The following is a 25,622-nucleotide window of genomic DNA, read 5'->3' as shown; positions in this document are numbered from 1 at the left end:
ATAGCGATTTAATCGTCGTGCAAGGAATAGTTAAGATTGTTTTAGATTTCCTCTTTCCCCTCGAAAACCACCGAACAGTCCTGGATTTGCCTTCGTCCAAGGTTTAATGGTGAAAACTTTTCGCTAGAACAGTAACATTTCCAGAAATGAACAGCAGAGTTGTACCTCAGCCGCACTTTAGATGGCAATTATGTACAGTTTGCCACTCCTGAAGGCTTTTAACAGGACTCGGTTGATTACAAAATGGGAGATAACGAGGTTATTTTCCTCGTGTGATTCAATAATTGAGGGTCAACAAACCCGCAACAAAATTATTGCATCCAGTATTTTTCACTTTCATCTGTTATTTTTATAACAAGACGGTTTTTGTCATGTTGGAATTTAACCATTGCCTTCTTTGGCGGGACGGCGTTAGAGATTTGCGCGCTTTTCGAAGACATATTTAACTGGATATGGTAAAGGCAAACAGGAAAACCAAATATGATTAAAATTATGTACATATCAAGTTCCATGACCAGCAGCGCCTTGAATCTTAATAGAAGTACGTCTCGACTCTGGTGCGACAATAGTCTGGATGCCCAGACTAAAATTATGTTATTATACGTGTTGCATGCACCGTCTTATTATTATTCATCTAGCGTTATTTATCGCGACCTTCAATCTGATCAAAATTGTTGGAAAATTGGAAACATCCACATTAGACTCGATGATATTATGGTAATGGTTCGTGATGTTTCGACATTAACATGTCAATCGCTGCTGCCTCCACCTGGGATACCGTATAATTAAAAGTGAAATATTACGATTTTCAACACTTTGAAATTCTATGGCGCCTTTCATATTACATTTTTAATATGTTATGCTTACGAAACTCGTCGAGTTTTCTCGACTTTTTCGAGGCTTATCTATAATACGATAAATTAAAAAGCGCATTCACGCTCGCGGCTTCATCTCGAACTTGCTGAAGAGAACTGATGTTCAAAATTAAAACCGCCTAAGTCACAAACTTAGATTAAAAACATGTTACTTACTTAGGTACGTCTCTCAAGATACAAATTACGCCGCAAAATTACTCAACAAGATAATTCGTGTTTTGTGATTTTGTGTTCAACAAATACTTACTCGTCGCACCGGAATTAAGTCAAACGTCCTTACATAATGGAGGCCCGTCAATAGGCTTTTATCAAAATTAATCTTATCTTAAAGAGGAAGCAGGTGAACCAAAATTCGGATTTCTCTTAATTAACAGCGACAGATAAGCATTAATGTCACCTTAATTCACAATTAGTATTCTGCTTTACTGCATTTCACAACGAAATCTCATTAAACTGAGGAAAACACAGACATTCACGAGTGATTCCAGTTGTAATTTTTCACATTATGAAATAAACTACGTGTTTAAAAGCTATAAGCAATTTATTAAGAGAGATTAAGTCGCATAATTCAGATAAACTTTTCCTTCTAGTGTCACAACTTGATTCAGAACTTGTTGTGAAACGTCAGAAATGACACCTATCAGTTTGACATACCACTAAAAAATTTGAGAGCTCAGTTCCTCATAAACAACAAAAGTCGACTCGTAGTTTGATTCACACAATCTATAACTGTCAAGATAACTATCAATAATTGATTAAACTGCTTTAATATTGCTGTTTATTAGAAGAGTCCTTTGGAGTTGAGGGATATTGCACTATAGAACTCCTCTATCAGTGGGATTATAAAACTTAAAGTTTAGTAATTATCTATAACACTAATCATGCCTCAACAGGAATAAGCTTTTGGGATTTAAGTACATGGCCGATTTCAACGAGAGATGATTCATTATTTTCTGTCAAAATTTTTAGTGATTTATATGTTCAATAAATCACATGCCGATACTGCGGTTGCTGTTTGCGCCACCAACTGCAATTTTTAAGGTGATAAATGATAATGAGCCGACGGTTTAGCTTAATCTAAACTTACCAACGCGACTTTAAAAACCTGAAACTAAAAAATGTTCTAAAACAACACAAAATGTTCCTAAGTCACGATTCTGAAACTGAACAGTCTAAAGTTAAATGTCAATTGTGACATTACATTTCTTTTGTAATTTGGATAATTTAACAGGAACTAAATTTCTTGTCTTCGTGGGGCATCAGCACTTCTTTCATAATCGTAATGTCACTTTTCTTCCGGTATTTTCGCAAGTTTGCCAAGTTTTGATTAGTAATTTGAGAAACTTTTATCTCGAAACCAATTGTTCGGACCAAAATTTCTCGAAGGCCATTTAAAAAGTTTTCAGCCAAATTGGAAATGTTGAAGAAAGAAAGTGGAAATAATTAATTAACGCAAAATTGTCGTTTGCACGAACAATTAATGGGTTTCTATTTTTATCATCACTTACTACACTAGATTTAGATTTTTTTTAGTCGAGAAAACAAAATTTTGTTGGAGTAAACACAATAAATCTGGAAAAAAAAATAGATGAAATCTTAATTTACAAAGCAGTATCGTGAATCTAGTGAGCTACGAGTCGCAGTTTAGGAGCGCCCTCTGGCGACTGCGAATCGACACCAATGGCTGGCTATTCCCTCAATATTTCAGCATCCTGTATTCCCAAATTTATGGGATTGCGAAAACCAGTGATAAGGTGAGCTGTTACAAATCGCACCTAGGTTTTATCAGTATTGATTGTTAGAAGCGTAAGTAAAAGCGTGAAAATGTGTGATGCCAAGTTGAACGGGAAACTCAATGGTTTGGACGCCAAGACACCCTTTCTGATCGGCGTGTCGGGGGGCACCGCCAGCGGAAAGGTAAAAATCGCGACGGCGAAAACGTGAATAAAGTGTTTTAACCCCAGAGCACGGTATGCAAGAGAATCATGGAAAAGCTGGGCCAAGTAGACGTCGACCACACTCAAAGACAAGTGGTGTGCATCTCGCAAGACAGTTTTTACAGAGATCTGACCCCCAGCGAGATACAGAAGGCGGAAAGGGGCCTGTTCAATTTCGACCATCCGGACGCCTTCAATGAGACGTTGATGAAAGAGAGTCTGATGGATATCCTGGCGGGAAAGATCGTGCAAATTCCCACTTACGATTACAAGAATCATTCCCTGTAAGTCGCACTAAGCTAGACGCGTAATTTATAACCTATAAATTTGACAAGCGATTGACGTCACCGCATAAATAAATATTCGTTTAAATCGTTATCACGTGTTTCCAGGCGAAACGACGAAATTTTAACGATATACCCCGCCGACGTCGTCCTGTTTGAGGGCATTTTAGTTTTTTATTTCCCTGAAGTGCGCAAACTATTCCATATGAAATTGTTTGTCGACACTGACTCAGATACAAGACTAGCAAGAAGAGGTAGAGTCGTTTTTATGACTGTTTTTTCCCCGATACTAATTCGTCCCGATTTTCAGTGCCTAGAGACATTAACGAGCGCGGCCGCGACTTGGAGCAGGTCCTCAATCAATACATGACTTTTGTGAAACCAGCATTTGAGGAATTTTGTTCTCCAGTAAGGCTCATTCTCAAAACGCTAAAATACAGATTTTTTTGCGACAACAAACGAATCTGTATTTTTGCGTGTTATTTGTGTGCAAAGATAAAAACGTTGCGTTTTTCAGACAAAAAAATTCGCCGATGTAATCATCCCGCGAGGAGCTGATAACACAGGTAAGATTTGACAAACATATTTTTTATCTGCTACAAAGCATAAAACTGGCGCCCATTTTCTTTCATTTTGAATTATTTAAAATTGCTTTGGTGAATGGTGATAGTCACTGCAATATCATCTATGTATCATAAATATCACCTGTATCATGCTGTTCTATTGTCATAAATTGCTGTTTTTTCTTCCTGAAAATTGAGAAAAGTCGCTACCAAACTTTTTTTTCAATTATTTGCATGATTATGAGAGAAGTCGTTGTAGCCTGTTGTTGTTGTCGTGAATTAACTAATTCATTGAATTGACAGTGATATTTATTTTGCAGTGGCTATTGACCTAATAGTTCACCACATCTGGGATATTTTACATGGGAACGAACGAGAGAATGGTTACAAGTCTATCCCATCAACACCAAATCGGATCTAGCAAGTTCATACAGACTTATCTAACCATTATTAGGGTATTTAAATCGAAACATATTCACGTGAAAATACCAAAGTATACTTATTTAAGGGTACTGTATAAGACTGGACATGTGCACATTGTCAATTGAAATTTTTTCATATTTTTTTAATTATCGATGTATTGATTCAGTACATTTATAAACCTACAACGTCTCGGGAAAGTATCATACTAGGTGTAAGATTTTTTATATTTTAAGAAGTTACTTTTGCAACATTTGTTAAAAATCTGTGAACTGCTTTAAATCAATAAATCTGTTCTGCATAAAATTCGGTTCGATTTTTTATTATGCGCGTGCGTTGTGTAAATGTCAGTTTTGACATCGGATCGCTCTGAGCTCCGACGTGACTCGCAAATGTCACAACATATCACGACCGTATGTAACGAGAATTTTATTTTCAGTTGCTATTGACTTAATTGTGCAACATATCAGAGAAATTTTGAATAATCGGCCGAGGACCTCCGAGGAGCGCACCGTTGAGGTGATCACACCAACTGTCACTCTCACACCTGTCCACTCACCAGCTAAAAGAGTTAATTCCGGCGGGGACGGTCAGTTTAAAAGACCGCACTAAAAGTACTTCTTCAGCAAAGATTCAAATGTACTTATTAGTAACGTTATCTGTTGAACTGTTGAATTCTTGCCTCTAATATAAATCATTATCAAAATATAGAACGAGTAAAGTATATTTTTATCAAATTACTTTATTAGTGTTAGATTTGTACATGTGTAAATAATTTGACGTTAGTTGCTTGGATTCAGTTGATGTGAAGAAAATGCCAAAGTTTCTAGAACTATTGTTACTAGGGTAAATTGAGGCACCACATTTAAATTTGAATAGTACAACATTTTATTAGGACCACCATAGTAGTTATCTAAAATATTGTCAATTATTTTAAGTTTTGCCAATGTTGTGTGGAATTTTTTTACTGAGGAAGCACAATGAATACTCATTTATTTATTACAGAGTTTTTATGTACCAGGTTGTGAACTGATTATGTATATTGATGTTTTGTTTTTAACACTGTAACCAAATTTTTTACAACTTTTTGTGTGATATTTATACCAAAATATACTTAACGTTTCATTTATTGTATTTTATGTTTGACAATAAAACAATTTAAATCATCTCACCATTACTTATTTTAATTGGAAATACAAAATTAGAACTAAAATTCAGATTTTTACTGGTAATATAGCTCAATATTCATCCCATCATGGATTTCATCTGGAATTTAGTTGAGAAAAATATCATTGATTGAATATTTCCTGAAAGTTATGATAAAAAAAAGGTAATTATTTTAAATATTATACTACATGTTTGTTTCAAAGTTTATGCTTAATTCTGCCCTAACATGTTAAAACACTCCATTAAAAGGATACAATCTTGAAGTTGGATATGATCCTTAAAGGTGGTGTACCACTTTTTCAGGACAATTTTATCCCACCGGGTTCCAGTCTGGGCAGCTATTAACTTTTTCAAGTCTCCAACAGTGTCATCAGGATTACATTTAACACGGACTTTTTTGCCCAAACGATCGTTGCATGTGATTTCAATCATCTTAATTTCTTGTAATAACTAAAAAATTTAAAATGATGTGACAGCTAACATGCAGCTAACCAAAAAAAAAATACTTACCCAAACAGATCTTATAAAAACGATAGTTTGTATACAAAACGCCAAAATTAAAGCGTACTCGCAGGTCACAGTTATTTTCTAGAAATGACAAATGCTCTCCAGAACTTCGTAGAACGTTTATGGAATTAACCAAAAACCTTGTTTTGATTCGACTTCGACATTCCGACGTTCGACGACGTTATTGTAGTTCATATGTACCAGTGTAAACTTAGTGACTTAGGCGATATGACCCGGTAGAGCACTGGCGTAGTTCATTTACATCCCAAAAGTTACGTGTCTGCGTGGAGCTTTTGCTCTCTATAATCAAAATGAATATTCCAAATGAATATATTTCCAACGCCGAAGACATAGCAGATCAGGTATTAATTGTCGATTTACATTAGTAAGAATCTGTTGTGTGTACGCTACCCAAAAGTTTCAGTCAAAATCATTTACATTTTCGAAAAATCCAATCAAAACCTTAAATGTCACGTCATCCTGCAACTTTCTTTTTAAATTAAAAATAATCAACAGGTTTGTTAAAAATAATTCTTTTGTTGTGTTGATCTCGACCCAAACCATTTCGTGTCGGTTTTTTTAGTGAGTATTTTTACCCGTTTGCTTTTGTTACCATATGCTTAAACGCTCGGCCCCAATTTCTAGCGTTAATTAATTCTTCCAGGTCATCAGAAAATTAAAACATATCCTTCCAACTGTTGCCCGGTTATGTTTAATATCAACTTTCCTCGAAGATGGGCTCAGAATGTGGTTCCAATGGTCCGAACAAAGAGAATACATGGACATGTCATGGGGCTGTGGCAAAATTTTAGCCACAGTTTTTGTTTTAGTTAATTTGATTGGTCAGCTAGGGGGTTGTGTGATGGTCATCATAAGATACAAAGTTGCAATAGCTTGTGGTGTACTTTTCTTTATTGTTGTAATGCAGGTAAATGACTAATTTTGACATGTGTAAACTCTCAATTTTGATTTTTTTTTTTTTCAGACTTTGGCATACAGTATATTGTGGGATTTGCAGTTCTTATTCAGAAATCTTGCTCTAATAGGCGCACTTTTACTAGTATTAGCAGAAAGTAGGGGTGAAGCCAAGAGTTTATTTGCTGGAGTACCCTCATTGGGAGAAAACAAGCCCAAGAATTATCTACAACTGACTGGTCGCATTTTGTTAGCGTTCATGTTCATTACGCTCATACGCTTTGAATTCTCATTCTTGCAGGTAAAATTCCCCCTTCAAACCCTTCTTTCACAAAAAAAAAAGTTGTTAATAACCTGTCACCAGAGGGCGCTTCACAAATGTCAAAATGACTACCTTTCAACTTGTATTGTTAAAGAACCCATAAAATCAAAATTGACGCGGTCGCGCAGATGTTCTTTTAAATCTAAAAACGTGGAGACTTTATTTTAGTCTTCTGATGCCAAGAATTCTGACAAAGGAACATAATTTTTTATCGAAAAACGAAAACATGTTTTGGAAACACTCAAATAGTTTTTGGCTCACATTTAAAAGACGCAAAACGTCCGATTTTTCTATATTTTCCAGTAAAAAATTGCAACATCAGATTTATTTAGCTTTGCCTTGATTGGCCACCGCCTCCATGGCTTTCTTAACAGTTTCCGCATCCCCCAAAAACTGTAGACTTCCTCCAGGAGTAGGTTTAAGCATCTCGTTAAGACAGTAGACAAACGGTATTCCAGTCGGTAGATTCAATCCCATAATTTTCTCATTGTCCATTTGGTCCAAGTGTTTAACAATCCCCCGAAGACTGTTGCCGTGTGCGGCGATCAAAATCCTTTTCCCCGCTTTGATCTGGGGTACGATCGTGTCATTCCAAAAGGGCAAAGTGCGGTCGATCGTCAGTTTCAACGATTCAAACATGGGGAATTGATCAGGGGGCGGCCCTTTCTTGTATCGGGGGTCGCACACTATCGCCTTGTAATGGGGATGGTCAGTCTCCATGGGGGGCGGCGGCACGTCAAAGCTTCGCCGCCAGATCGTCACCTGTTCCTCGCCGTATTTCTCCGCGGTTTCCGTTTTGTTGAGCCCGGTGAGCGCCCCGTAATGGCGCTCGTTCAGTCGCCAAGTCTTTTCCACGGGAATGTTTGCCTGCCCCAAGACCTTCAAGATCGCTTGGAGAGTGTCTTGGGCTCTGGTCAGCATCGAAGTGTAAGCCAAATCAAACTTGTAACCGGCGTCTTTGAGCGCTTTGCCTGCGTTACATGCTTCTTGTTTGCCCTTGTCGCTCAGTTTTGCGTCGTACCACCCGCAAAATAGGTTTTTCTGATTCCACTCGGATTCGCCGTGGCGAACCATCACAATTTTGTACGGCGCCATGCCCGTGCCGCTCGACCACCGTTTCAAAAGAGATGTCAGAGTCGGACAGTTCGCGGACACGATTTTTGCCATGATTACTTGATCGAATCGATCAAGTTCCGGCTCGGGTAAAAAAATTGTTCGAGATCAGGTGGGCGGGGCGGGGTTGGACAAACCGTGAAAGGGCGGGGCAGGTTGGTGAAACTTGAAAGGGCGAGGCAGGTTGGTGGGCCGAGCTTCGGTCTAGGAAATCTGATTGGTTTGTGATACATTTTTTCTTTTCAGATTATGCTGGATCTTCTTGGATCAGCGTTAATGGTTTTAGTCACAGTAGGTTACAAAACAAAATTATCGGCGTTAATTCTGGTTTTGTTACTTACTACGTTAAACTTCTACCATAACGCTTGGTGGAACATACCGTCGTACAAACCATTGCGTGACTTCTTGAAATACGATTTCTTCCAGGTAGGTGTTTGGTCAAATGCATCGAAAAATACTCATTTTTCTTTTTGTGCAGACATTGTCAGTGATTGGTGGTCTCCTCATGATAGTATATTTAGGTCCCGGTGGAGTATCAATGGACGAGCACAAGAAAAGATGGTAATTTAAGTGTCATTAATTACTTAGTGAAGAGGTGTTGAATAATTTTTGACTGAACTGTAGCTGACGTTTCATTCAAATTTTTTACAAATCCCCCATATTTTCTTATTCCTTAAAAAAAATATTTTGAATGTATGAGCTGTATTTTTTATTAATTTAATGAAGAGTGTACATAATGTGTAATTATTAAGTTTTACTTTCGAGATTTCCGGGACATAACAATATTGTCCATTACGAGTCACAATATTGTTAACGTACGTACTTTATTCAATTTTTTGTATGCTCAACATATACTTCCAGCGCTGAATACTACGAAGAGAAACATTTATCATTTGGTTATATTTAAGATAGACTTTATGTTTAATGGGTTGTTGCAAGGACTAATAAAACATATTTTTTCATTATTTCGATTTATTTTTCTCCAAAAACGCAACAACCTGATTCCCCAAATCTATATATGATTTAGTCTGGGGGCTGTTAGGCTGTTCTATCACAATAGGTCTTCCCTTATCTGTACTACACGATATCGTCTGATCCAATGGAAAACTCTGAATGATCGCCGAATCAATCTCAGACGCTAAACTCTTCGTTCCTTCGCCGAAAATCTTGACACTGTTGAGACACGAAGGACACGTCACCGAAGACATATTTTCCACGAGTCCTATAATGGGCACTCCCAGCTTCCGATACATTACAGCTCCGCGTTTCGTCACTTGCAGAGCAGCAGGTTGCGGCGTACTAATAAGAATGACGCCTTCAAGTACAAACATGTAACAACTAAACCAAACGCGGATTTAGAATTACCCGAGATCGGAATGTTTTGCACTAGTGACAAGTGAGTATCGCCGGTACCAGGGGGCGTGTCGACGATTAGATAATCGACTGAGCCCCAATCGACTTGTCTTAACAATTTTTCCAACGCTTGCATTACCATCAGACCTCTCCAAATGACAGGAGAGCCTTCGTCTATCAAAAAACCCATTGACATGCACTTCACACCGTAATTGGTGAGCGGGACCATGAGATTTTTATCGTTCAGTAGCGGAGTATCGTGGAGGTTCATCATGAGGGGGATAGAGGGTCCGAAAACGTCAGTGTCGAGGAGCCCGACAGACGAATTTGGATGTGTAACTTTGAGTCCGAGGGCCAAGTTCACTACAAATTTTAAGTTTAGTTGGAGTAGTGGGCATGCAGCCACCTCCCACCACTCGACCTTGGAAAGTCGCCGCCTACAAAGTGATGGGAATGTGGGTGAACACACCGACTTTATATGCTCTTGGTATTTCTGTTATTGATTAGAAACCTGAAGTTGTGCTTTTCCCAACTCCTCCTTTCCCAGATGAAACTAAGACTATGTGTTTGACACCTTCAATCGGTTTTTTAGTTGGGAGACCTTTACCCATGACTTTTGCTTGGTGTTGCTTCAAACTGGCGGAATTTTGCTTGGAAGAAAAGCTTCTTCCGATGACCTAATGTGAATCTAATAGTTAAGTCTGCTTACCGGATAACCTCAAAACACTTGACTACTTACTTCCCACGTTGACTTGGCGCACAATTTTCGAATTTTTTCAAGTAACATTTTTATAGCTTATGTAGATACTTATTTTAATCTTAATTTTATTTGCTATCACTATTTGCCACTTGGATTAAAATTTTCTAACAAGTCATGTGAACTACAACGCCATTGATTTGGAAGCCTAGTAATTTCTCTAGATCTATTGAGTGGAAATTTTAGTAAAAACGATACGAGATAGTAAGATACGTGTTAATCTGTATTAATAAACGGCAGAATTGTAAAAGTGAATAATAAATTTTGACAGAAGCTAATAAAAGTAGTTCTTTTGTCCCGTCAGCACGCGTCACATGACTACTCGCTCTTTTCCTAATCATAAACCTAACCTCAAATCAAAAATTTTGTTTGTTTGGCACATTTAATCAGTATTTCTCGTAGTATAAATGTTCTAGTGATGACTTCTTGCCCAATAAGGCTATGTGTAACGACTGCAGCATTTTGATTTTAGTTCTACTTTCCATAATTAACCAGTTGAATAATGGGATACAAAGCAGCTGTCCAAATATTGAAGTAAATATGAGAGCCCTGTTTTGCCCCGCTACATGTCTCGTCTTTCAGGCAAGCTGAAGATTTGAAAAATAAAGTGTTGAAGAAGAGTGATTTATTATCAGATTCACAAGCATGGACAGACCAGCAAAAACTACAAACAGTATATCATCAAGCATTAGTCCTAGATTTGGAATATGCTTTGGACAAGAAAGTTGAACAAGACTTGTGGAATATTGGCTTTAAGAATCACATTTCTGTGTTACAGGAATTAACTAGAGATAAGAAGGTCAGTCTAAAATATTTATGAATAAATCTAAATTTGTTAAAATTTTAGAATGCACGAAGATCTGAATGTCAAGCTTTATTAACATGGTGCTTAGAAGCAGCATCAGGATTCTACTTGACACTTTTACATGAGTTATGCAATGTTTTTGATATTGACTTGCCTTTCAGAAGAAGAGGAAATGTTTATGGAGAGACTAACTTATCACCAGAACTTAATCTGCCCCAGTCATCTTCCTGTGTGTACATTTGCCAATATTGTTTAGTACATTTAGGTGATATTGCCAGATATAGGAACCAAAGAAAACAAGCAGAAAATTTCTACAAGTATGAAACAACTTCCTTGTTTTAGTTTCCTACTTGAAATTAAATTTTAGACAAGCAATCCTAGTTTCTCCTACTAGTGGACATCCTTACAATCAACTAGCACTATTAGAAGCTAGTCAAGGTGATAAATTGTCCACTGTCTTCTATTACATTAGAGGGATTGCTGTTAAAAATCCCTTTCCTGCATCTACTACAAACCTACTAAGTACACTAAGCTCTGCTGTAGATAAAGAGAGGTAATGTAGATTAAAAGTTGAAAAAAAAAATCGATACAACTGTCAATTTTAGCCCCTTAGAGAAAGTTCACAGTAAAATAACAGTAAATGAATTTATTCAGATTTTTTTGTGTACACATGCGCTCCTACATACCGCGACCGATCTAGGCCAGGCTGAGGTTGGGGTTAAAAGTTTGAATGCAACAATGACTGCACTAGTTGCCACTCAAAGTTTTACAACTGAAAAATTGATTAAAATTACTGCCATCAACCTGTATGCTTTAAAACATGTCACTTCAACAAGCTTGACAAATGAACTAACTGAAGATGAAAAAGTTGTTAGACAATACATTTTAGACCTTCTAGCTGGTTCTTTGAGCGCTTTTCTTATTCCAGTCCACACATTAAAAAATGACGAGAGTCTCTTGGATTATTACGCTCTTCCAGCAGGTCAGTACAAGTACAGTTTGGTACAAATTTAATGTGAAGGTACAGTCTTGATGGATAATTTTAATTTCTTGTGTGTAGTAAAACTCTTGACGTATTGGATAAGAAACGAGCCGGACGTACTTAAGGAAGTTGTTTTCACGAACAGACTACAGATTTGGCCCAGCTTGTGCAAACTGTTCAACAACGTCCAACCCTACATCGACAATTTTGATTTCACCAAGCGTAAGTTCCCAAGATTTTCCTAATTTCCTATTTACGTTAATGTTTCCCGCCAGACGCAAATACTCCTCTTCTTGAAGACAGAATACTCCAAGGTTTCCGACCTCTACTCAAAAACTTCAAAGAACTGAATTTTAAAGAAGAGGATATTGACGACCAGAAATCAGAAAACCTGATAAGAATCAAGCGATTAATCGATTTTGGAGTGTTCATCAGCGACTTGAACGTGAACAACGCGAAGTTAATCACGAGGACGGAAGAAGATGGTAAAATTAATTTTGAGCCCGGGTGCATCCAGCCAGACCCCACGAACGATTTGTTAGAAGAAATGAAGTCGTTTCACATTTCTGATATATCTGCTACTTCTAATAAAAAAGGTAGTGAATCCTGATGCGTATTTTCTTTTGTATTAACGGTTGGTTAAATAGGTACGGAAAGACGAGGAGGAATTTTGAAACCGCAAGGCTCTCTAGAAAAGTCGCGCGAAGAACGTGAATTGCTGTCGTCGGGAGAACCAAGCCTGATGTCCGACTTGAGCAACTCGAGTTCGTCTTCTAACAATAGTAAAAAGGAAGTTTCTAAAGTGAAAAGATCTAAACAAAATATTGCGATACAATCGATCTTCAAAAAATTGGAGGAGAATAAACAGGTGAGTAAGTACGGTTGGAAGTGGTGAAAACTTCTTTCTGTTTGAGTTGTGAAGAAATGTAAGAAGAAAATATGTTCGGCTGCAACATGAATTGTTTTAGGTGAAGTTCAATGTTGAGGAAATAAACAAGGACAAAGAGAAACTGGTCACGTTTGAGGCTAAACCGATAGCTTCTCCATCTACGTCTCAGTTCAATCCACCTTTAAGAACTCAGTCTTTCAACCAAAACCACCCGGCCTTTCCCATCCCTCCACCCACGCAACAAGACTATCTCAACACGTTGAGAAACGTGACAAAACCACCCTTGAACCAGCCTACCAATTTTGTCTTTCCTAAAACCGACGTACCACCTCCGAACGGCAAAACCGTACCGCCACCCATGGTGCCCTACCCCACACACCAAAACTCCCAATCGCTATTTAACAACTCCAACAACAAATCGAACTACGGGAACAACGTCCAAATGCCGCAAAACACCTTCAATCCTGCTGTCCATCAACGAGTCCTACCTCAATACCAAAACGTGCAGTTCCCCGGACCAAATCCGTACAACGTGAAACTTGATGATTCCGGACCTTTGCCCAACTCACCTTGGTGGCCTAACTCGAATTCGCAGAATTACCAAAGGCCAGACAGCTTTCCAATGAACTATTCGTTTGGCAATAACATGCAATACATGCAACAGGATTACAATAAACCGCAAAATAACCAAGCGGGAGGTGACATGTTCAACTCGCCTTGGAATAATTTCGGAAGGAGTAATTTTCTCGAGGCGAATATGAATTACGAGAACAGCGGACACGCAATGTCGATGAGGCAGACTATGCTCAAGGAGTCCAACAATATAGGGCCGCCCGGAAGGGCGCTTAATGTAAGTTAGGAATTAGAATATCTCAAGCGCGTAATGTGATAAAATTAATATGTAAATATCAAATGATTTTATTACATTTACATAGTCCCTTTGCCGTTTGTTGCAAGAATTTGACAAAAAAATACTTTTTTCAGAGCCACGACAGTTTTATGCAAAATTCGACGACGTCTCCCGGATATTCTTTATTCAACACCAACACCTGGACGCCAAATTTGGTCGGCCAGTTAAGGACTACCAAGTCGCAGGATAGCCAAATCAGTCATTTACCGCAACATTCTTTATTTACCGGTCAGGGTCCTCAGTCTTTGGCGCAGTTACTAGAACAACAACAGTCACAAAAGAATGACGTATAGATTAATTTTTGTTGACAGCTTCACACGGTGTGGAGTTATTTACTTTTTTTTGTTGATCATTCTGTAGGTAAACTTTATATAATTATGTAAGTGATTAGTTGATCATAATGGTTATGTATTCTTAAATATAATTAAAAATTGTGTTTTTATTCATTTCGTTTTTTAGGATTTGACAGGCGGTAGAGGTCGCTGTTGGCGCTCTACTGAGACGGGTCAAATAACAACATTTCACTACAAAACACAAATTTTTTATTGTTTTATTGTAATTAATTCACATAAAATTAAAGAACAAAATTTACAAATTATTTAACTTGATAACATAAGGTTGATTTGCATTATACTTAGAACGCACAAGCGTTAATTATTAACGCACATTAATGTCCTAATAAATTACAAAAGTTGACTAATTTTCCTTCAGAAACTAATAAAATACTGACAACATTGTACGTTGGCAATTAACGTTTGCACTGGTTTATTTTTTGGTTTTTACAATTTTATTACTGAACAGAGCAAGTTGCATCTTTTAATTCACTATTCTTATAATTCCAGAACAACCTGGAGAGCTAAATTTTTACATTGTTTATTATACTACATTTTTGATACTTTTACCTTCATATACAGTGGTGTATCCATGTAAACAGCTCACCAGCTTTTTCCTTGCTTTATGTTTACTTTCACATACATATGTAAAGTATAAATGAAAATGAATCCTAACATCAAAATTTAACTTTTAATTCCATACGTACATGAATACAGAATTTTGAGTAAAAATCAATTAAAACCAAGGTTATTATGTTCTTTATACAAAATTAACGTTTACCGTTATTGAAATTCAGACTTCTCAAAGGAGCCTTAAAGGTGGATGCTGCTTGTTGTTGTAGTTGATACGCAAGAGGGTGAATTTTAAAACCAAATAACCTACAAACAAGCCTTAAAAAACAAGAAAAATTATGTACAACATCTAATTACCTAGGAACAAACTGATTTGTTGGGCGTTTTGGCCTATATTCTGGGTGTACCATGAAAAGCATGTGGGGGAAACCTGTGCCAAAGTATGCCCCATCTGTGTGGTGGTGTCTTGATGATTTTGGTGTGTAAACATCCATGCATTTTGGACAGTATGACTTGACCATAGCTTCACCAGGTACATCAGAAAGTCCTACAGAAAATTGCAAAATATTTGGTACTTTCCACACTAACATTATTTACCTAATGGTAACATTGCCTGAGATTCACAATATACACGTGGACAATAACCAAAATCTCCTGATTGATATTTCTCTATCATTTGAGCAATTCCCCGATTTGTTAAAATGTACCGCGCATGGATCAATCCATATAACATCTCGGCTGCTTGCTCAATAAGGTCTGACTGATTAGGATTATCATCTAGCTCATCATCTAAAAACACCAATCAGTCACAGATCTGGGCACTTCATCTGAATACCTGGTTCTAAGTCTAATATCATGTCCAGAGCTTGTCTGTAATGTGGTACTTGCTCATTTAAGCCAGTTAAGTTAAATTTGTCTTGTATGTAATCCTCATCAACCTACAAAAAGAGTGAATCTCAATTTGGTTTTGACAGCAAGTGGGATATTTACCTCGCAAAAAAACTCATTTCCCCTAAGTCCACAAAACCATGAAATCCAAGAAACCTCCTCTGAGCTGCTCATTTTCCTAAAACATACGCCACTTATAAGGAAAACGGTGAATTTGTAACGATTAGAGTAGTCCAACCCTATGTTTAGATTACGTTTAATGACATTTGTGACACAACAACACCGTTAATTTATGATTTAATGGGATGTTTGTGGTGTGGGGGTTATCGGAAATTGGGGATTAGGGCAAAATGAGCGTCGCAAACTGTAATATTTAATAATTTTACCTCTTTGTACCTTGATTAGCCACGCTTACGCTACTTCATCTACGCGAAAAAAGAGTTGATGTTAGAACCATCTAGCGGAGAATGCCGAACCGCTGGCGGCAAAATTTGAAATTTCAACTGTCCCTCGAAGTATTTTTCAAACAATTACAAAGAATTTTTACTATCCCCTCATCTTTCCTCGTTGCCGAAATATTAAAAAATACGCACATCTGTGCAAATTCTTTACCCATATTGCCACACTTTTACCCCTGAGACACGTCTTATTTAAATCAAATCTAACGTGTTGAAGAGATAATTTTAGCAAACATCTTCCTCCGCAGACTCCACTGAAGTCTGTTATCTGCCAGACGCATTGGTCATCACTTAGTGTTTTTAATTAATTGTCAAATAAAACTGTTTCTGCTAAAGTGTCTAAACAGACTAGTACAATGGCCTTTTTCATTTATTTGTCATCAACAAAATCGTTGCGACTCGCTATTTTGTGACGAATCGGATGGAAGGGCGTTTGAAAAAAAATATAAAACAGGACACTTTCCCTATTTTTGGTTTGCGCAGACAGGTTGTCTAGTGAAAGGCTTCTCTAGGCGTCGCGACGTCGCCGCCGAAATAGCGACCGGGTCTCAGAGTCAAGACTGATTCACAACATCTTATCAACTAATACCAAAGTAAATTAACCACCGAATTTTTAACACCCATTGTTAATTTCGCAACTGAATACGAAAAGTGAAAACCGCGTCAGTTTTAGAAATCTTACACAACTGGGACGTTCTACCTAGTTGCGGTTTTCTTGGCTGTACGTATTTACTTTAGTCATCACAACAGTAAATATTTAATTTCTTTTGTGATCGTAATCTTATCAAGTAACAACTATAAGTCAGTTTGAAACCGCCCGAAATGCAGCAACTGCTTTGTTGTGATTGTTAATTAACTTTCAAGGTTAGCACCGATTATTTATTGCTCTGCTTCACTCTCCGTCGAAAGTTGTGTTGTAAACAAACAACACTGCGATACATGCGTTTTCCTGTTTTGTCCAATTAACTCAAACTGTCTCAAACTGTTGCATCGTGTTGTAAGTATAGTAGTTCTGTGAGCTGTTATTATTAGAAGTTGTGTGGGACTAATAAAGAAACACAAAAATTAACAATGTGTGTGATGTGTAGTTGATGAGTCGTTTTTAGAGCATTCGTCACTGGTGAGTTTATTTATTTATTTCCTTGTTTACTTTACTTACCTTCATCTTGTACCTAGGCTTTGTAAAAATGAGGGAAAGTGCAACTAATGCGCTCGCGATAACTTGTTCCCCTTCACCGCTTATCAGTCGCCAACAATTTCAATTTTTCGTTGTGATAATCGAAGAATCAAGAAAATTGGTTGAGAAATTTGAGCGTTAAATTAATGTAAAAGATAAGACTTGTGTTTTTTCCTCATAAAACAGAAAACTAATTTGGAAATAATTGCATGACGTTCAAGGACTCGTTTAAAATTTGTCAATTACATTACATTACATTACCTATTTAATGAAGTCATTTGTTATTTTAATTACCACGATTAGTAAACCTATTGTAATCTGTAACAATGTAATAAATCCATCGCTCCATCAACCAGTTTACTTAACACTGACCGTCCTTCGTGTAGTAATTAGTGTAAAAAAATTCTTACTAAATTACATCCTCGAATGAAATGCGAATCGTTTCGACATTTTCTGTTTTACAGAACAATTGTTTCTTTGTGTGTGGACAGTAAAAACAACTTTATTTGTTCTGAGAAAGAGACAAAACCATCTAGTGCCACTCCAGATCATTTAAATTAATACGGAACTGCAAGTAAGATGAACATTTTATACTATTTGGTTCTAAATTGAGCAACATAACCAGTATAAATTTGTAAATATGTTTCGCCTTTTATAAACACATGAGCTCACATGAAGAAGATTTATGGAATAATTCTGTGCAAATGTAGGAATTCCCCAAGGTTTGCTCCTAGAGCATTACATACTTTTATATTTGCAAAAGTTGGTGGCTGAAATGAATCATTAGTTTTGTAGAAGTTCGCACTAATTTGGTATTACCGTTATCGGATATTTTTGGATTATAGTGGCATTCATCGATTTATTAAGTAGTTAGTTACAGATAATGGATTTTCAGGAATTTGTAGCAATCGAAGTATTTAATGATATGAATACGCACAACAAAGTATTTAACAAACATGCATAAAGGTATGGAAACCATCGATATTTCTACACATTAGTGTAATTACTCAGGTAAAATGCGTAGTGGAAAGTTATGTCCACCATAAATAACGTCCTCTTAGACTGAAATTGCCAGTTGCTAGTTTGACTTGTTCAGTTTTTGTTAGTTTTTCAGCTAATGTTTTGATTCTTCTTTTCTCACTTAAATACATAAATATACGAGTATCTTGATAACGAATTAACAAAAAAAAATATCCTCTGAAGGTATTGTTTGATAACGTGATGAATCATAAAACAACTATTTACTTTTTCTTTAATCGTAAAATTTCGTTTATATTTGTGTGACGACTGCAGACTAACCCACTGTCTCACTTTGTATAATCCGCTAGATAAAAATATTAATCTCTTGTGGTTTTGTTTTAATTAATTGGTTCAACTGGATCACGTAAATATTTGGTAAACAACATTGATTTTTCAACACTTGCAACATGTTTCTCTGTGTGTTTTGTACAGGGTGATTCAAGTTTTACCACCCGCACGATTATCCCTATTAAAAATTAGTAAAAATTACGAAACTTTAGGGTTACATTCCCTTGATATAAGGCTTCAAACGTGTGCAATCAATTTTCCCGTACACTTCATTCAGAGCCATAAAATTTAAAAAATTGATTTTGACCAAAATAATAAAAAAAATCCGTGCACGCTCATAATTCACAATTAATTCAAAGAACATATTTATGAAATTCGCATCAAAAGAAAATGATTAGTTTTTGAATTATTCCAATTTTAATATTAACACCGAAAAATGATCAAGATTTACAACTGCAGTGTCATAAATAAATACTTCATTGTTGGGAAACATCTGTTGAGAACTTGGTAATTGTTCACTTTAACTAAGTACTTCTGGAATTTTCGCGTTTTTTCTGGCTAGGCAGCCTCAGGGCGTCCTCCTAAATCGTTTCCCACCATTCAAATCTTGTGCAAATGCCTTTTTTTTCTCTCTTGTTGTGTTTCAAGGTCGCGTCAAGGTCGCGCCAAGTCTTAGTATAACTAAAGGGTAAAGGGTAAGGAAAATTTTCATTTGCACAAGGTTTGACTGGTGGGAAACGATGTAAGAGGACGTCCTGAGGCTGCTAGCCAGAAAAAACGCGAAAATTCCAGAAGTAGTTAAAGTGAACAATTACCGAGAACTTTTCCAGTAATTCTTTAGTCCCATAAAAAATTTTGCACGTGGGATATAATATGTGATTAGAAGTGTATGTTTTCGCTCGGGCGGTAAAACTTGAATCACCCTGTACACATTTCATGCAGTGGTATTCAAAATTGATCGAAGATAAAATTTTCAAATATTGATTCCGGGAAATAACATCAATCAAACAACGCATTCTGAAAGTATGTCTCTTAGGTAGAAAATCTTCAAATACAAAGGAAGGAAACTACGAATAGTACCTGCGATAAAATTGATTGCCAAATTGTAATCCTGTGTGATAAATAGTCGGACTAATCCTGTTTTGACTTTTATCTTATCTTCACTTTTCATGTCAGTGAAACATACTCGAAGTGCAGATGTTCGACAAGCTCCACAGCTAATACGTATTTTTTCTTGTAGAGTGGTGCATGGTCAAAAAATGGCAAAGTCGCAGGTTCCAGCAGATCTGGGTAAGTTATTCGATTTTTCAAATCAATACCAAATTAATTCGAGGTTAATGCTTTAACATTCAATAAATTTAATCTTTTGTGTGTTAACACAGCGACCTATCAGTGTAATCATTTGTTTTGTTATGACAAATTTTCCATGTATTGACTTGCGTCAACGTCACCTACAATTATCGTCAAAGAATTATGTAACTAAACAAAATCGATGAAAACTACGATTTAGATCGAATATTCAATAATGATATCAAAATTTATGTTGCTGTGGAAAGTCGTTGGTGTTGATGGAAAAAGGTGAGTTGTGTAGGTACTTACTGCGTTAGTTCCCCAAAGTTCAAGGATGGAGATTAAAAAGTTTTGGACAACAAATCAAATTGACACCAATTCTTTAATTCTTTTTAGGGAACTGGAGCGTTGTAAGTGAAAGAAATTGATTGATAATCGCACTTTATTATGAAATGAAAGTAAACATACTTTTAGATTACGGCGATTTTGAGTTCTTTTAGTTTGGTTTTGCGAAATCGATACGGATTGTGTGTCAACAGTCGACAAAGATTACAAAATTATGAAATGTACAATTTTGAAGAACTTGTTAAAGTTATACGAAAAAATATAAAAACCAAAAACTGAAAGCTACGGTAGGAAAGCATTAAATAAATATTTGTGTCATGATTTATGGGGAAGTAATAAAATGACCAACACATGGGCTCATAAACTAGTTATTTTAGATATCAAATCAAATCGCGGTCATTAAAAATTAAAATGATATCGCTACACCCATTCTAAATCTAATTGGATATTGTTTAATATTAATAAAAACCCTGAACCGGCATTAAGTAATCGATTGTCATCAATTATTTACATTATTATGCGAAGAAAATTGCTCCAGACATGTAAAAATTTTATTGCAAAAAGATTTCAATCGAAAAACCTCACACCACACTGCATGATCCGTCCGATTCGTCTCTAACGGCGTCACAATTCGTAAACAGTTAATTTACCAAAGGTAAATTTTCTTTTCCTGGACTTTTGACCCTGCAGATAACAGTACTTGGAAACGTTTACGCAGGGTTGACTACCGCTTGCACATTTAAAACAAAACTGTGACACCATTGGAACAATAGGGAATCACATCAAGAAGACATTTGAAGCACGTTCTGGACCTCGACCTTGAGGAGAAAGCTTTCTTAATCAGACGACGATGACAGCGACCTAGTTTTTTCCGAAAGCACACTTCTTGATCATTTCACTGTTCGCGTCAACTCCATAATTACAAAATAGTACTAACTGATCTGTCAAGGTAGCAAGACGAAATTCTATACATAATTAGCAGTGTCAACAAAAGCAATTAATCGCTGTTGACCTTGTAGAAGGTATATTTTTGTGTCAGTTTTATGTGTGTATTGGTAGGTGCGTGCACGATAGAAGATGTCCCGGAATAAACGCAAATCTTGTAAGTTAAAAAAACTAACTAAATGAGAACAATTATGTAAAACTCGTCACGCTTTTAAAAACGTTGCGATTTTTGCTTGACTGGTTCGCAGTGTTAAAATTGTACTTCAACACCTAGTTCATTTTTTATTACAACGTGACCGCAACTATTGACTTTTTCTTGAAAATAAAAAATTCTTAAGAGCTTAACTATACGAGAACAATTGTTTAAAACTCATCTCGAACTGTTAGCGCTTCCTGTTGTAAAAAATTGTACTTTAATATGAAGCGATATGTTGACCCGTTTTGAAGCTGCACTTTGTGTATTTGGGTTTAACCGACACAAGCGCGCAAATATTTGTCTCGCACAAACACTCCGAGACCGATTACCCCCATTCGATATGCCATAAGAACAATTTTTTAATTCCAGTGAAGATGAGCATTATCGCGCTCTTTATCTTCAAAACAAGAAAATTCTTCCAATAGTTTTTATCTGATGAGACGCTCAAACAATGACCGGGGTCGTTGCACGCGGTTCTCCTCAGGGGCCTGCATTGGGTCCTATCTTATTCCACTTGACGTGTTTCAGGGCAACCCATCCCGTACGATCCCGATTTCAACGGTCCCTTGAAGAACCGTTCGTGCACTGACATTATATGTCTCCTCCTCTTCCTCATCTTCATAGGATGCTGGGCAGGGATAGCGATATACGGTGAGTCGCGCGATTCCTTTGAAGGACAAGTATTTAACAGAAAAAATAGCGTTCACCAGTGGGGACCCGTACACTTTGTTGGTACCGCGAGACTCGGCAGGCAGCAGATGCGGTTTGGACCACAACGTGAAGGACAAACCCTATTTGTTCTTCTTTGATCTTACGAAATGTTTCGGACCGACGGTACCATTCACAGGATGTCCAACGACACAAGTAATGATGCCTCACTAGTCTGGTTACCACATTGTTACTATATTTTTAGGTGTGCGTCAAAGAGTGCCCGTCCGAATATTTTTATTTCCCCAACCAGGAGGAAGAATTTCGGAAACTAATATGTAGCTATGATGTAACGCCTACGGATAAAATCGAGGCAAAAGATGCCGTCGAGAAGAAAAAATGTGCAGAATGGTATCTAAAAAGTCAACCATGTAAGACTATTTCACTTATTAACCTTGGAACTTCTTGGACTGGTTTTACACAAAACATAAACTTCGTGAAAAAGTTTTGGTCGAAATGTCACATTCGCAATGACCCATTCGGATTAAAACTTACTACAGGAGGTTTACGTTTTGTTGTCAGTCAGTGTTAGTCTAGATGACAGTTTTCCAATTTAAAGCACTTATTTTATGCAGTATTAAACAGATGTTTGTACAATATTGGGGATCGGAAGTCTTTAAAAGGGGATATTGGTAGGAAAAAGGGCGACGAAATATCGGAAATGAAAAGACATTTGAATACTTTTGCGATGTGGACCTCCCTATTCGTACAAAATACAATTGGCTATTTCACTGAAAGCGAAGAAGCGCATCAGGTACCGTTTACTTTATATTCTTACTTGGTCATTACTATTTCACACCACTATAATTTTCCAAATTTCACAAATAACACAAAATAGCAATTTAGCCCAATTTGAAACGAGCGAAAACGAAGCAGTACAATTTTTAGTTTATTGACAACAGTTTCACTCGTGAAGACATCATCAAACACCACTCTTTCAAACTCGTGTAACGAAAAGACGAAGATCCCTTTTTAAAAACTCCACTCGAAGCATTCTCAAGTCCTTGCAATTTTCTTATTTGTGATTAAATTTCAAAACTGTTGGTAACCGTTTCGACGATCTCCAATGCACAAATACTTCTGACGAAATTATTACTTACAGTTGAAAAAAGGTGTATACCGATTTTAAACGATGAAGTCGTTAACAATATCACGTCGACAGTTAATGATATGAATCCTGAGAAACTGCTTTCCAGCGTTAAAAACATAAAAGCTCTGTCACAAGTTGAGCAGGTAGGACTTGGTGTGTGGACTTGTGTATTTAAGTAGTTGTTCTGTGTTGTGACTTGTAACGAAAAAAATACAACTGGGATCTACCTAATTGGTTGATTGAATTTTTGGGCGTTCTGCTTATCCACTTTTCATTTCTAACGCATCTTTTCACCTGTTGGACACATCTTTGTGCATGTATTTGTCTCGATGCACCGTCTACAATCGCCACATTCACGATTCTCAACTCACGTGTTCTTTTAGATCGGACAAAATGTCGTCGACGATCTTATAAACTCGTGGTGGAAGATCCTCATAGGTGTTGCCATAGCAGTAGCCATATGCATTATTTATATCGTAATTATGAGATGGTTGGCTGCTTTGATGGTGTGGCTTAGTCTGGTTGGAGTCCTGGCGTTGTTGATCGCCGGTAAGTCAAACCGACACTTGTGCCGACCACTCACCGCTCTGACTTCCAGCTGTCTACTTTACCACTCGCAAGTACATCGAACTGAAGAACGACCCAATCCTCGACGATACCGACGACAAAAATGTTTTTGAGTCGTATGCCACCAAAAAAGACACTTGGCTCGTCTTGTTGATCATTTCTTCGATAGCCCTCGCTATAGTCCTTCTGATCCTCATCTTCTTACGGAAAAGGATTCTTTTGGCCATCGCTTTGGTCAAGGAGGGCAGCAAGTGAGTACGCGACGAACTGTCCGTTCCCATCACTCTTCCCTGTTTTGCAGAGCTGTCAGTTCGGTCACTTCCGTTTTGTTCTTCCCTCTGTTCCCTTGGATTTTTCAACTGGCAGTCATCGCCTTCACTATTTGTGTTGCCTTGTACCTGGCCACTACAGGAGAGCCTCAGTACAAAATTCGCGGCATGGCAAACAGCACTTGCCCTTGCTCGGCGCAAGGCTACAAGGTAGAAAACCTTCCACATTTTTATTTTCATCACTACATATTTAATTTTTCTTTAGGACGGCATGATATGTGAACCAGAGAAATTTGCTCAAGATTGTATGACGGACCAGTATAATTTGTGTTCAAACGTGACATGCAAATTTATCGCGATGAACAATCCCGTACTGTACCCATACTTGCAAGGTAAGCTCGCACAACTCTTGCACACGCAAATACTAAATTTCCTTTTAGCGTTCAACCTGCTCGCTTTCCTTTGGGGGTCCTTCTTCGTTTCAGCTCTGGGCCAGATGATTTTGGCTTCGGTGTTCGCCACCTGGTACTGGACGTTCCGAAAGTCAAATCTTCCGTTCTTCGCGGTACTAGACGCAACTTGCAGAGTGCTCAGGTACCACATCGGTACTCTCGCTTTTGGTTCCTTGATCATAACCATATGCCGATTGATACGCATAATGCTGGAATACGTCGACCAAAAACTGAAAAAGTACGATAACGAGATCACCAGAGCCATTTTGTGTTGTTGTAAGTGTTTCTTCTGGTGTCTGGAGAAGTTTTTGAAGTTTATCAATCGCAACGCGTACATAATGTGTGCCATTCACGGGAAAAACTTTTGTGCTAGTGCCAAAGACGCGTTCTTGCTCTTGATGCGGAACATAGTTAGAGTTTTCGTTTTGGATAAGGTAAAAAATTCAAGATGGTGGTTCGCCATTTTTACGTTTTTTGACAGGTCACCGATTTCCTCTTCTTCTTGGGAAAGCTTGTCATCACGATGGGAGTTGGTGCACTTTCCTACCTGTTTTTCGCCACCGACTTAACTGGAATTGATAATTCCGGCCTGAATTACAATGTAGTTCCTGTTATTGTGATCATGATAATTACGTACATCATAGCGTCGGTGTTTTTCAGCGTGTACAGTATGGCTGTGGACACTCTCTTCTTGTGCTTCCGTAAGTATACGACAAAAATGTGTAAACCTCAACTTACGATCCTCTTCCACAGTTGAGGATTGTGAGCGTAATGATGGGTCTAGTGAGAAACCGTATTACATGTCCCGAAACTTGATGAAAATATTTGATAAAAAGAACAAAAAGCAATAAGAATTTTACAACAGAAAAAATTGTCTGATTCTAGAAATTACCAAATATTTAGGTATACAAGCACTGCGTTTTGCAACTGTGATATTACAGCATTTACATAATTATATTATAATGTACACCTAAATAAATAATAACAATAAGACTTGTAGATCTGTTAAGCTAGTCTTTCCAAGTTAGTTGTTTGTAAATTATTTATTTTAAGTACCTACATGTATTAAATAAACCAAAGTGCCATTTAAGGGGAAAATTAAATGTCACAGTTTTACCAACTGTTCGTTTTAACACTGATTCCTATTCTGCAGAATACGAGGTGCTGGACAAGATTTCTCCCAGACTCTTGTTTTTACCTCTCAAAAAAAATGTAATCGCAACCT

General features: G+C 37.2%; 7 protein-coding genes and 1 pseudogene across 19 annotated transcripts; 4 read left to right on the top strand and 4 right to left on the bottom strand.

Annotated features, from left to right (window-relative positions):
• Window positions 1-2,415: 2,415 nt before the first annotated feature.
• On the top strand, window positions 2,416-5,245 carry Uck (Uridine-cytidine kinase). Of its 3 annotated transcripts, XM_069053807.1 has the most exons (8): window positions 2,444-2,629; window positions 2,678-2,792; window positions 2,840-3,096; window positions 3,205-3,350; window positions 3,407-3,504; window positions 3,614-3,662; window positions 3,980-4,114; window positions 4,168-4,385. In XM_069053807.1, exons 1-7 carry the CDS (start codon window positions 2,556-2,558, stop codon window positions 4,078-4,080), a joined length of 840 nt encoding a protein of 279 aa, XP_068909908.1. In that variant the 5' UTR covers window positions 2,444-2,555; the 3' UTR covers window positions 4,081-4,114; window positions 4,168-4,385. The 3 variants fall into 3 exon arrangements, with proteins under 3 accessions (XP_068909906.1, XP_068909908.1, XP_068909907.1); XM_069053805.1 differs by lacking the exons at window positions 3,980-4,114; window positions 4,168-4,385 and adding an exon at window positions 4,519-5,245 and having other exon boundaries at window positions 2,416-2,629; XM_069053806.1 differs by having other exon boundaries at window positions 2,449-2,629; window positions 3,980-4,385.
• Window positions 5,191-5,917, bottom strand: ubl (Ubiquitin-like protein 5). The gene is made up of 3 exons (XM_069053816.1): window positions 5,757-5,917; window positions 5,501-5,696; window positions 5,191-5,345 (listed from the first exon to the last, which is right to left on the bottom strand). The coding sequence occupies exons 2-3, from the start codon at window positions 5,676-5,678 to the stop codon at window positions 5,302-5,304; spliced, it is 222 nt and encodes a 73-aa protein (XP_068909917.1). The 5' UTR covers window positions 5,679-5,696; window positions 5,757-5,917; the 3' UTR covers window positions 5,191-5,301.
• Window positions 5,918-5,957: 40 nt separating this feature from the next.
• Window positions 5,958-9,068, top strand: Surf4 (Surfeit locus protein 4). The gene is made up of 5 exons (XM_069053810.1): window positions 5,958-6,115; window positions 6,418-6,681; window positions 6,739-6,969; window positions 8,350-8,529; window positions 8,582-9,068. Exons 1-5 carry the CDS (start codon window positions 6,065-6,067, stop codon window positions 8,666-8,668), a joined length of 813 nt encoding a protein of 270 aa, XP_068909911.1. The 5' UTR covers window positions 5,958-6,064; the 3' UTR covers window positions 8,669-9,068.
• LOC138135151 (phosphoglycerate mutase 2 pseudogene) lies at window positions 6,011-8,181 on the bottom strand (annotated as a pseudogene).
• Window positions 8,820-10,458, bottom strand: Nubpl (NUBP iron-sulfur cluster assembly factor, mitochondrial). Of its 2 annotated transcripts, none has more exons than XM_069053804.1 (4): window positions 10,196-10,458; window positions 9,968-10,144; window positions 9,469-9,819; window positions 8,820-9,418 (listed from the first exon to the last, which is right to left on the bottom strand). In XM_069053804.1, the coding sequence occupies exons 2-4, from the start codon at window positions 10,065-10,067 to the stop codon at window positions 9,066-9,068; spliced, it is 804 nt and encodes a 267-aa protein (XP_068909905.1). In that variant the 5' UTR covers window positions 10,068-10,144; window positions 10,196-10,458; the 3' UTR covers window positions 8,820-9,065. The 2 variants fall into 2 exon arrangements, with proteins under 2 accessions (XP_068909905.1, XP_068909904.1); XM_069053803.1 differs by having other exon boundaries at window positions 9,968-10,133; window positions 10,196-10,456.
• An 84-nt stretch (window positions 10,459-10,542) lies between these two features.
• Window positions 10,543-14,397, top strand: LOC138135142 (nonsense-mediated mRNA decay factor SMG7-like). 2 transcript variants are annotated; one of them, XR_011160874.1, is made up of 11 exons: window positions 10,543-10,747; window positions 10,796-11,012; window positions 11,061-11,335; window positions 11,386-11,571; window positions 11,624-12,000; window positions 12,079-12,222; window positions 12,276-12,596; window positions 12,648-12,868; window positions 12,969-13,739; window positions 13,874-14,178; window positions 14,259-14,397. XR_011160874.1 is itself a non-coding variant. In XM_069053792.1 (10 exons), the coding sequence occupies exons 1-10, from the start codon at window positions 10,716-10,718 to the stop codon at window positions 14,090-14,092; spliced, it is 2,763 nt and encodes a 920-aa protein (XP_068909893.1). In that variant the 5' UTR covers window positions 10,544-10,715; the 3' UTR covers window positions 14,093-14,245. The 2 variants fall into 2 exon arrangements, 1 of the variants encoding a protein (XP_068909893.1); XM_069053792.1 differs by lacking the exon at window positions 14,259-14,397 and having other exon boundaries at window positions 10,544-10,747; window positions 13,874-14,245.
• CkIIbeta (casein kinase II subunit beta) lies at window positions 14,325-20,275 on the bottom strand. Of its 5 annotated transcripts, none has more exons than XM_069053813.1 (6): window positions 20,135-20,275; window positions 15,695-15,770; window positions 15,540-15,642; window positions 15,302-15,493; window positions 15,062-15,251; window positions 14,325-15,022 (listed from the first exon to the last, which is right to left on the bottom strand). In XM_069053813.1, the coding sequence occupies exons 2-6, from the start codon at window positions 15,764-15,766 to the stop codon at window positions 14,902-14,904; spliced, it is 678 nt and encodes a 225-aa protein (XP_068909914.1). In that variant the 5' UTR covers window positions 15,767-15,770; window positions 20,135-20,275; the 3' UTR covers window positions 14,325-14,901. The 5 variants fall into 5 exon arrangements, with proteins under 5 accessions (XP_068909914.1, XP_068909913.1, XP_068909912.1 ...); XM_069053812.1 differs by lacking the exon at window positions 20,135-20,275 and adding an exon at window positions 15,989-16,719; XM_069053811.1 differs by lacking the exon at window positions 20,135-20,275 and adding an exon at window positions 15,979-16,717.
• Window positions 16,933-25,517, top strand: Ctl2 (Choline transporter-like 2). Of its 5 annotated transcripts, XM_069053795.1 has the most exons (13): window positions 16,933-17,170; window positions 19,776-19,825; window positions 21,840-21,962; window positions 22,012-22,175; window positions 22,225-22,390; window positions 22,595-22,773; window positions 23,493-23,658; window positions 23,708-23,927; window positions 23,978-24,155; window positions 24,211-24,337; window positions 24,386-24,831; window positions 24,879-25,098; window positions 25,151-25,517. In XM_069053795.1, exons 2-13 carry the CDS (start codon window positions 19,795-19,797, stop codon window positions 25,246-25,248), a joined length of 2,118 nt encoding a protein of 705 aa, XP_068909896.1. In that variant the 5' UTR covers window positions 16,933-17,170; window positions 19,776-19,794; the 3' UTR covers window positions 25,249-25,517. The 5 variants fall into 5 exon arrangements, with proteins under 5 accessions (XP_068909896.1, XP_068909894.1, XP_068909895.1 ...); XM_069053793.1 differs by lacking the exon at window positions 16,933-17,170 and having other exon boundaries at window positions 19,653-19,825; XM_069053794.1 differs by lacking the exons at window positions 16,933-17,170; window positions 22,595-22,773 and adding an exon at window positions 23,122-23,252 and having other exon boundaries at window positions 19,664-19,825.
• Window positions 25,518-25,622: the final 105 nt, after the last annotated feature.

This window comes from Tenebrio molitor, chromosome 7, assembly GCF_963966145.1.
Source record: "Tenebrio molitor chromosome 7, icTenMoli1.1, whole genome shotgun sequence".
NCBI classification, from domain to species: domain Eukaryota; kingdom Metazoa; phylum Arthropoda; class Insecta; order Coleoptera; family Tenebrionidae; genus Tenebrio; species Tenebrio molitor.
The sequence above is the reverse complement of the archived record's forward strand: the minus strand, read 5'-3'. Positions and strand labels throughout refer to the sequence as shown.

Coding starts and splice junctions, on each gene's coding strand:
- Uck (XM_069053805.1), top strand. CDS start 2,556: ATGGCTGGCTATTCCCTCAATATTTCAGCATCCTGTATTCCCAAATTT. Junction 3,097..3,204: donor GATTACAAGAATCATTCCCT/GTAAGTCGCACT, acceptor ACGTGTTTCCAG/GCGAAACGACGAAATTTTAA. Junction 3,351..3,406: donor TACAAGACTAGCAAGAAGAG/GTAGAGTCGTTT, acceptor CCCGATTTTCAG/TGCCTAGAGACATTAACGAG.
- ubl (XM_069053816.1), bottom strand. CDS start 5,678: ATGATTGAAATCACATGCAACGATCGTTTGGGCAAAAAAGTCCGTGTT. Junction 5,346..5,500: donor TCATATCCAACTTCAAGATT/GTATCCTTTTAA, acceptor ACTAAATTCCAG/ATGAAATCCATGATGGGATG.
- Surf4 (XM_069053810.1), top strand. CDS start 6,065: ATGAATATTCCAAATGAATATATTTCCAACGCCGAAGACATAGCAGAT. Junction 6,116..6,417: donor CCGAAGACATAGCAGATCAG/GTATTAATTGTC, acceptor TAATTCTTCCAG/GTCATCAGAAAATTAAAACA. Junction 6,682..6,738: donor TCTTTATTGTTGTAATGCAG/GTAAATGACTAA, acceptor TTTTTTTTTCAG/ACTTTGGCATACAGTATATT.
- Nubpl (XM_069053803.1), bottom strand. CDS start 10,243: ATGTTACTTGAAAAAATTCGAAAATTGTGCGCCAAGTCAACGTGGGAA. Junction 10,134..10,195: donor GCGCCAAGTCAACGTGGGAA/GTAAGTAGTCAA, acceptor GATTCACATTAG/GTCATCGGAAGAAGCTTTTC. Junction 9,419..9,468: donor GCAAAACATTCCGATCTCGG/GTAATTCTAAAT, acceptor TTGTACTTGAAG/GCGTCATTCTTATTAGTACG.
- LOC138135142 (XM_069053792.1), top strand. CDS start 10,716: ATGGGATACAAAGCAGCTGTCCAAATATTGAA. Junction 12,223..12,275: donor CAATTTTGATTTCACCAAGC/GTAAGTTCCCAA, acceptor GTTTCCCGCCAG/ACGCAAATACTCCTCTTCTT. Junction 13,740..13,873: donor CGCCCGGAAGGGCGCTTAAT/GTAAGTTAGGAA, acceptor TACTTTTTTCAG/AGCCACGACAGTTTTATGCA.
- CkIIbeta (XM_069053813.1), bottom strand. CDS start 15,766: ATGAGCAGCTCAGAGGAGGTTTCTTGGATTTCATGGTTTTGTGGACTT. Junction 15,643..15,694: donor GAAATGAGTTTTTTTGCGAG/GTAAATATCCCA, acceptor CTCTTTTTGTAG/GTTGATGAGGATTACATACA. Junction 15,494..15,539: donor GATATTAGACTTAGAACCAG/GTATTCAGATGA, acceptor TGGTGTTTTTAG/ATGATGAGCTAGATGATAAT.
- Ctl2 (XM_069053793.1), top strand. CDS start 19,705: ATGTCAGTGAAACATACTCGAAGTGCAGATGTTCGACAAGCTCCACAG. Junction 23,928..23,977: donor TTGGTCAAGGAGGGCAGCAA/GTGAGTACGCGA, acceptor CCTGTTTTGCAG/AGCTGTCAGTTCGGTCACTT. Junction 24,832..24,878: donor GAGTTTTCGTTTTGGATAAG/GTAAAAAATTCA, acceptor GTTTTTTGACAG/GTCACCGATTTCCTCTTCTT.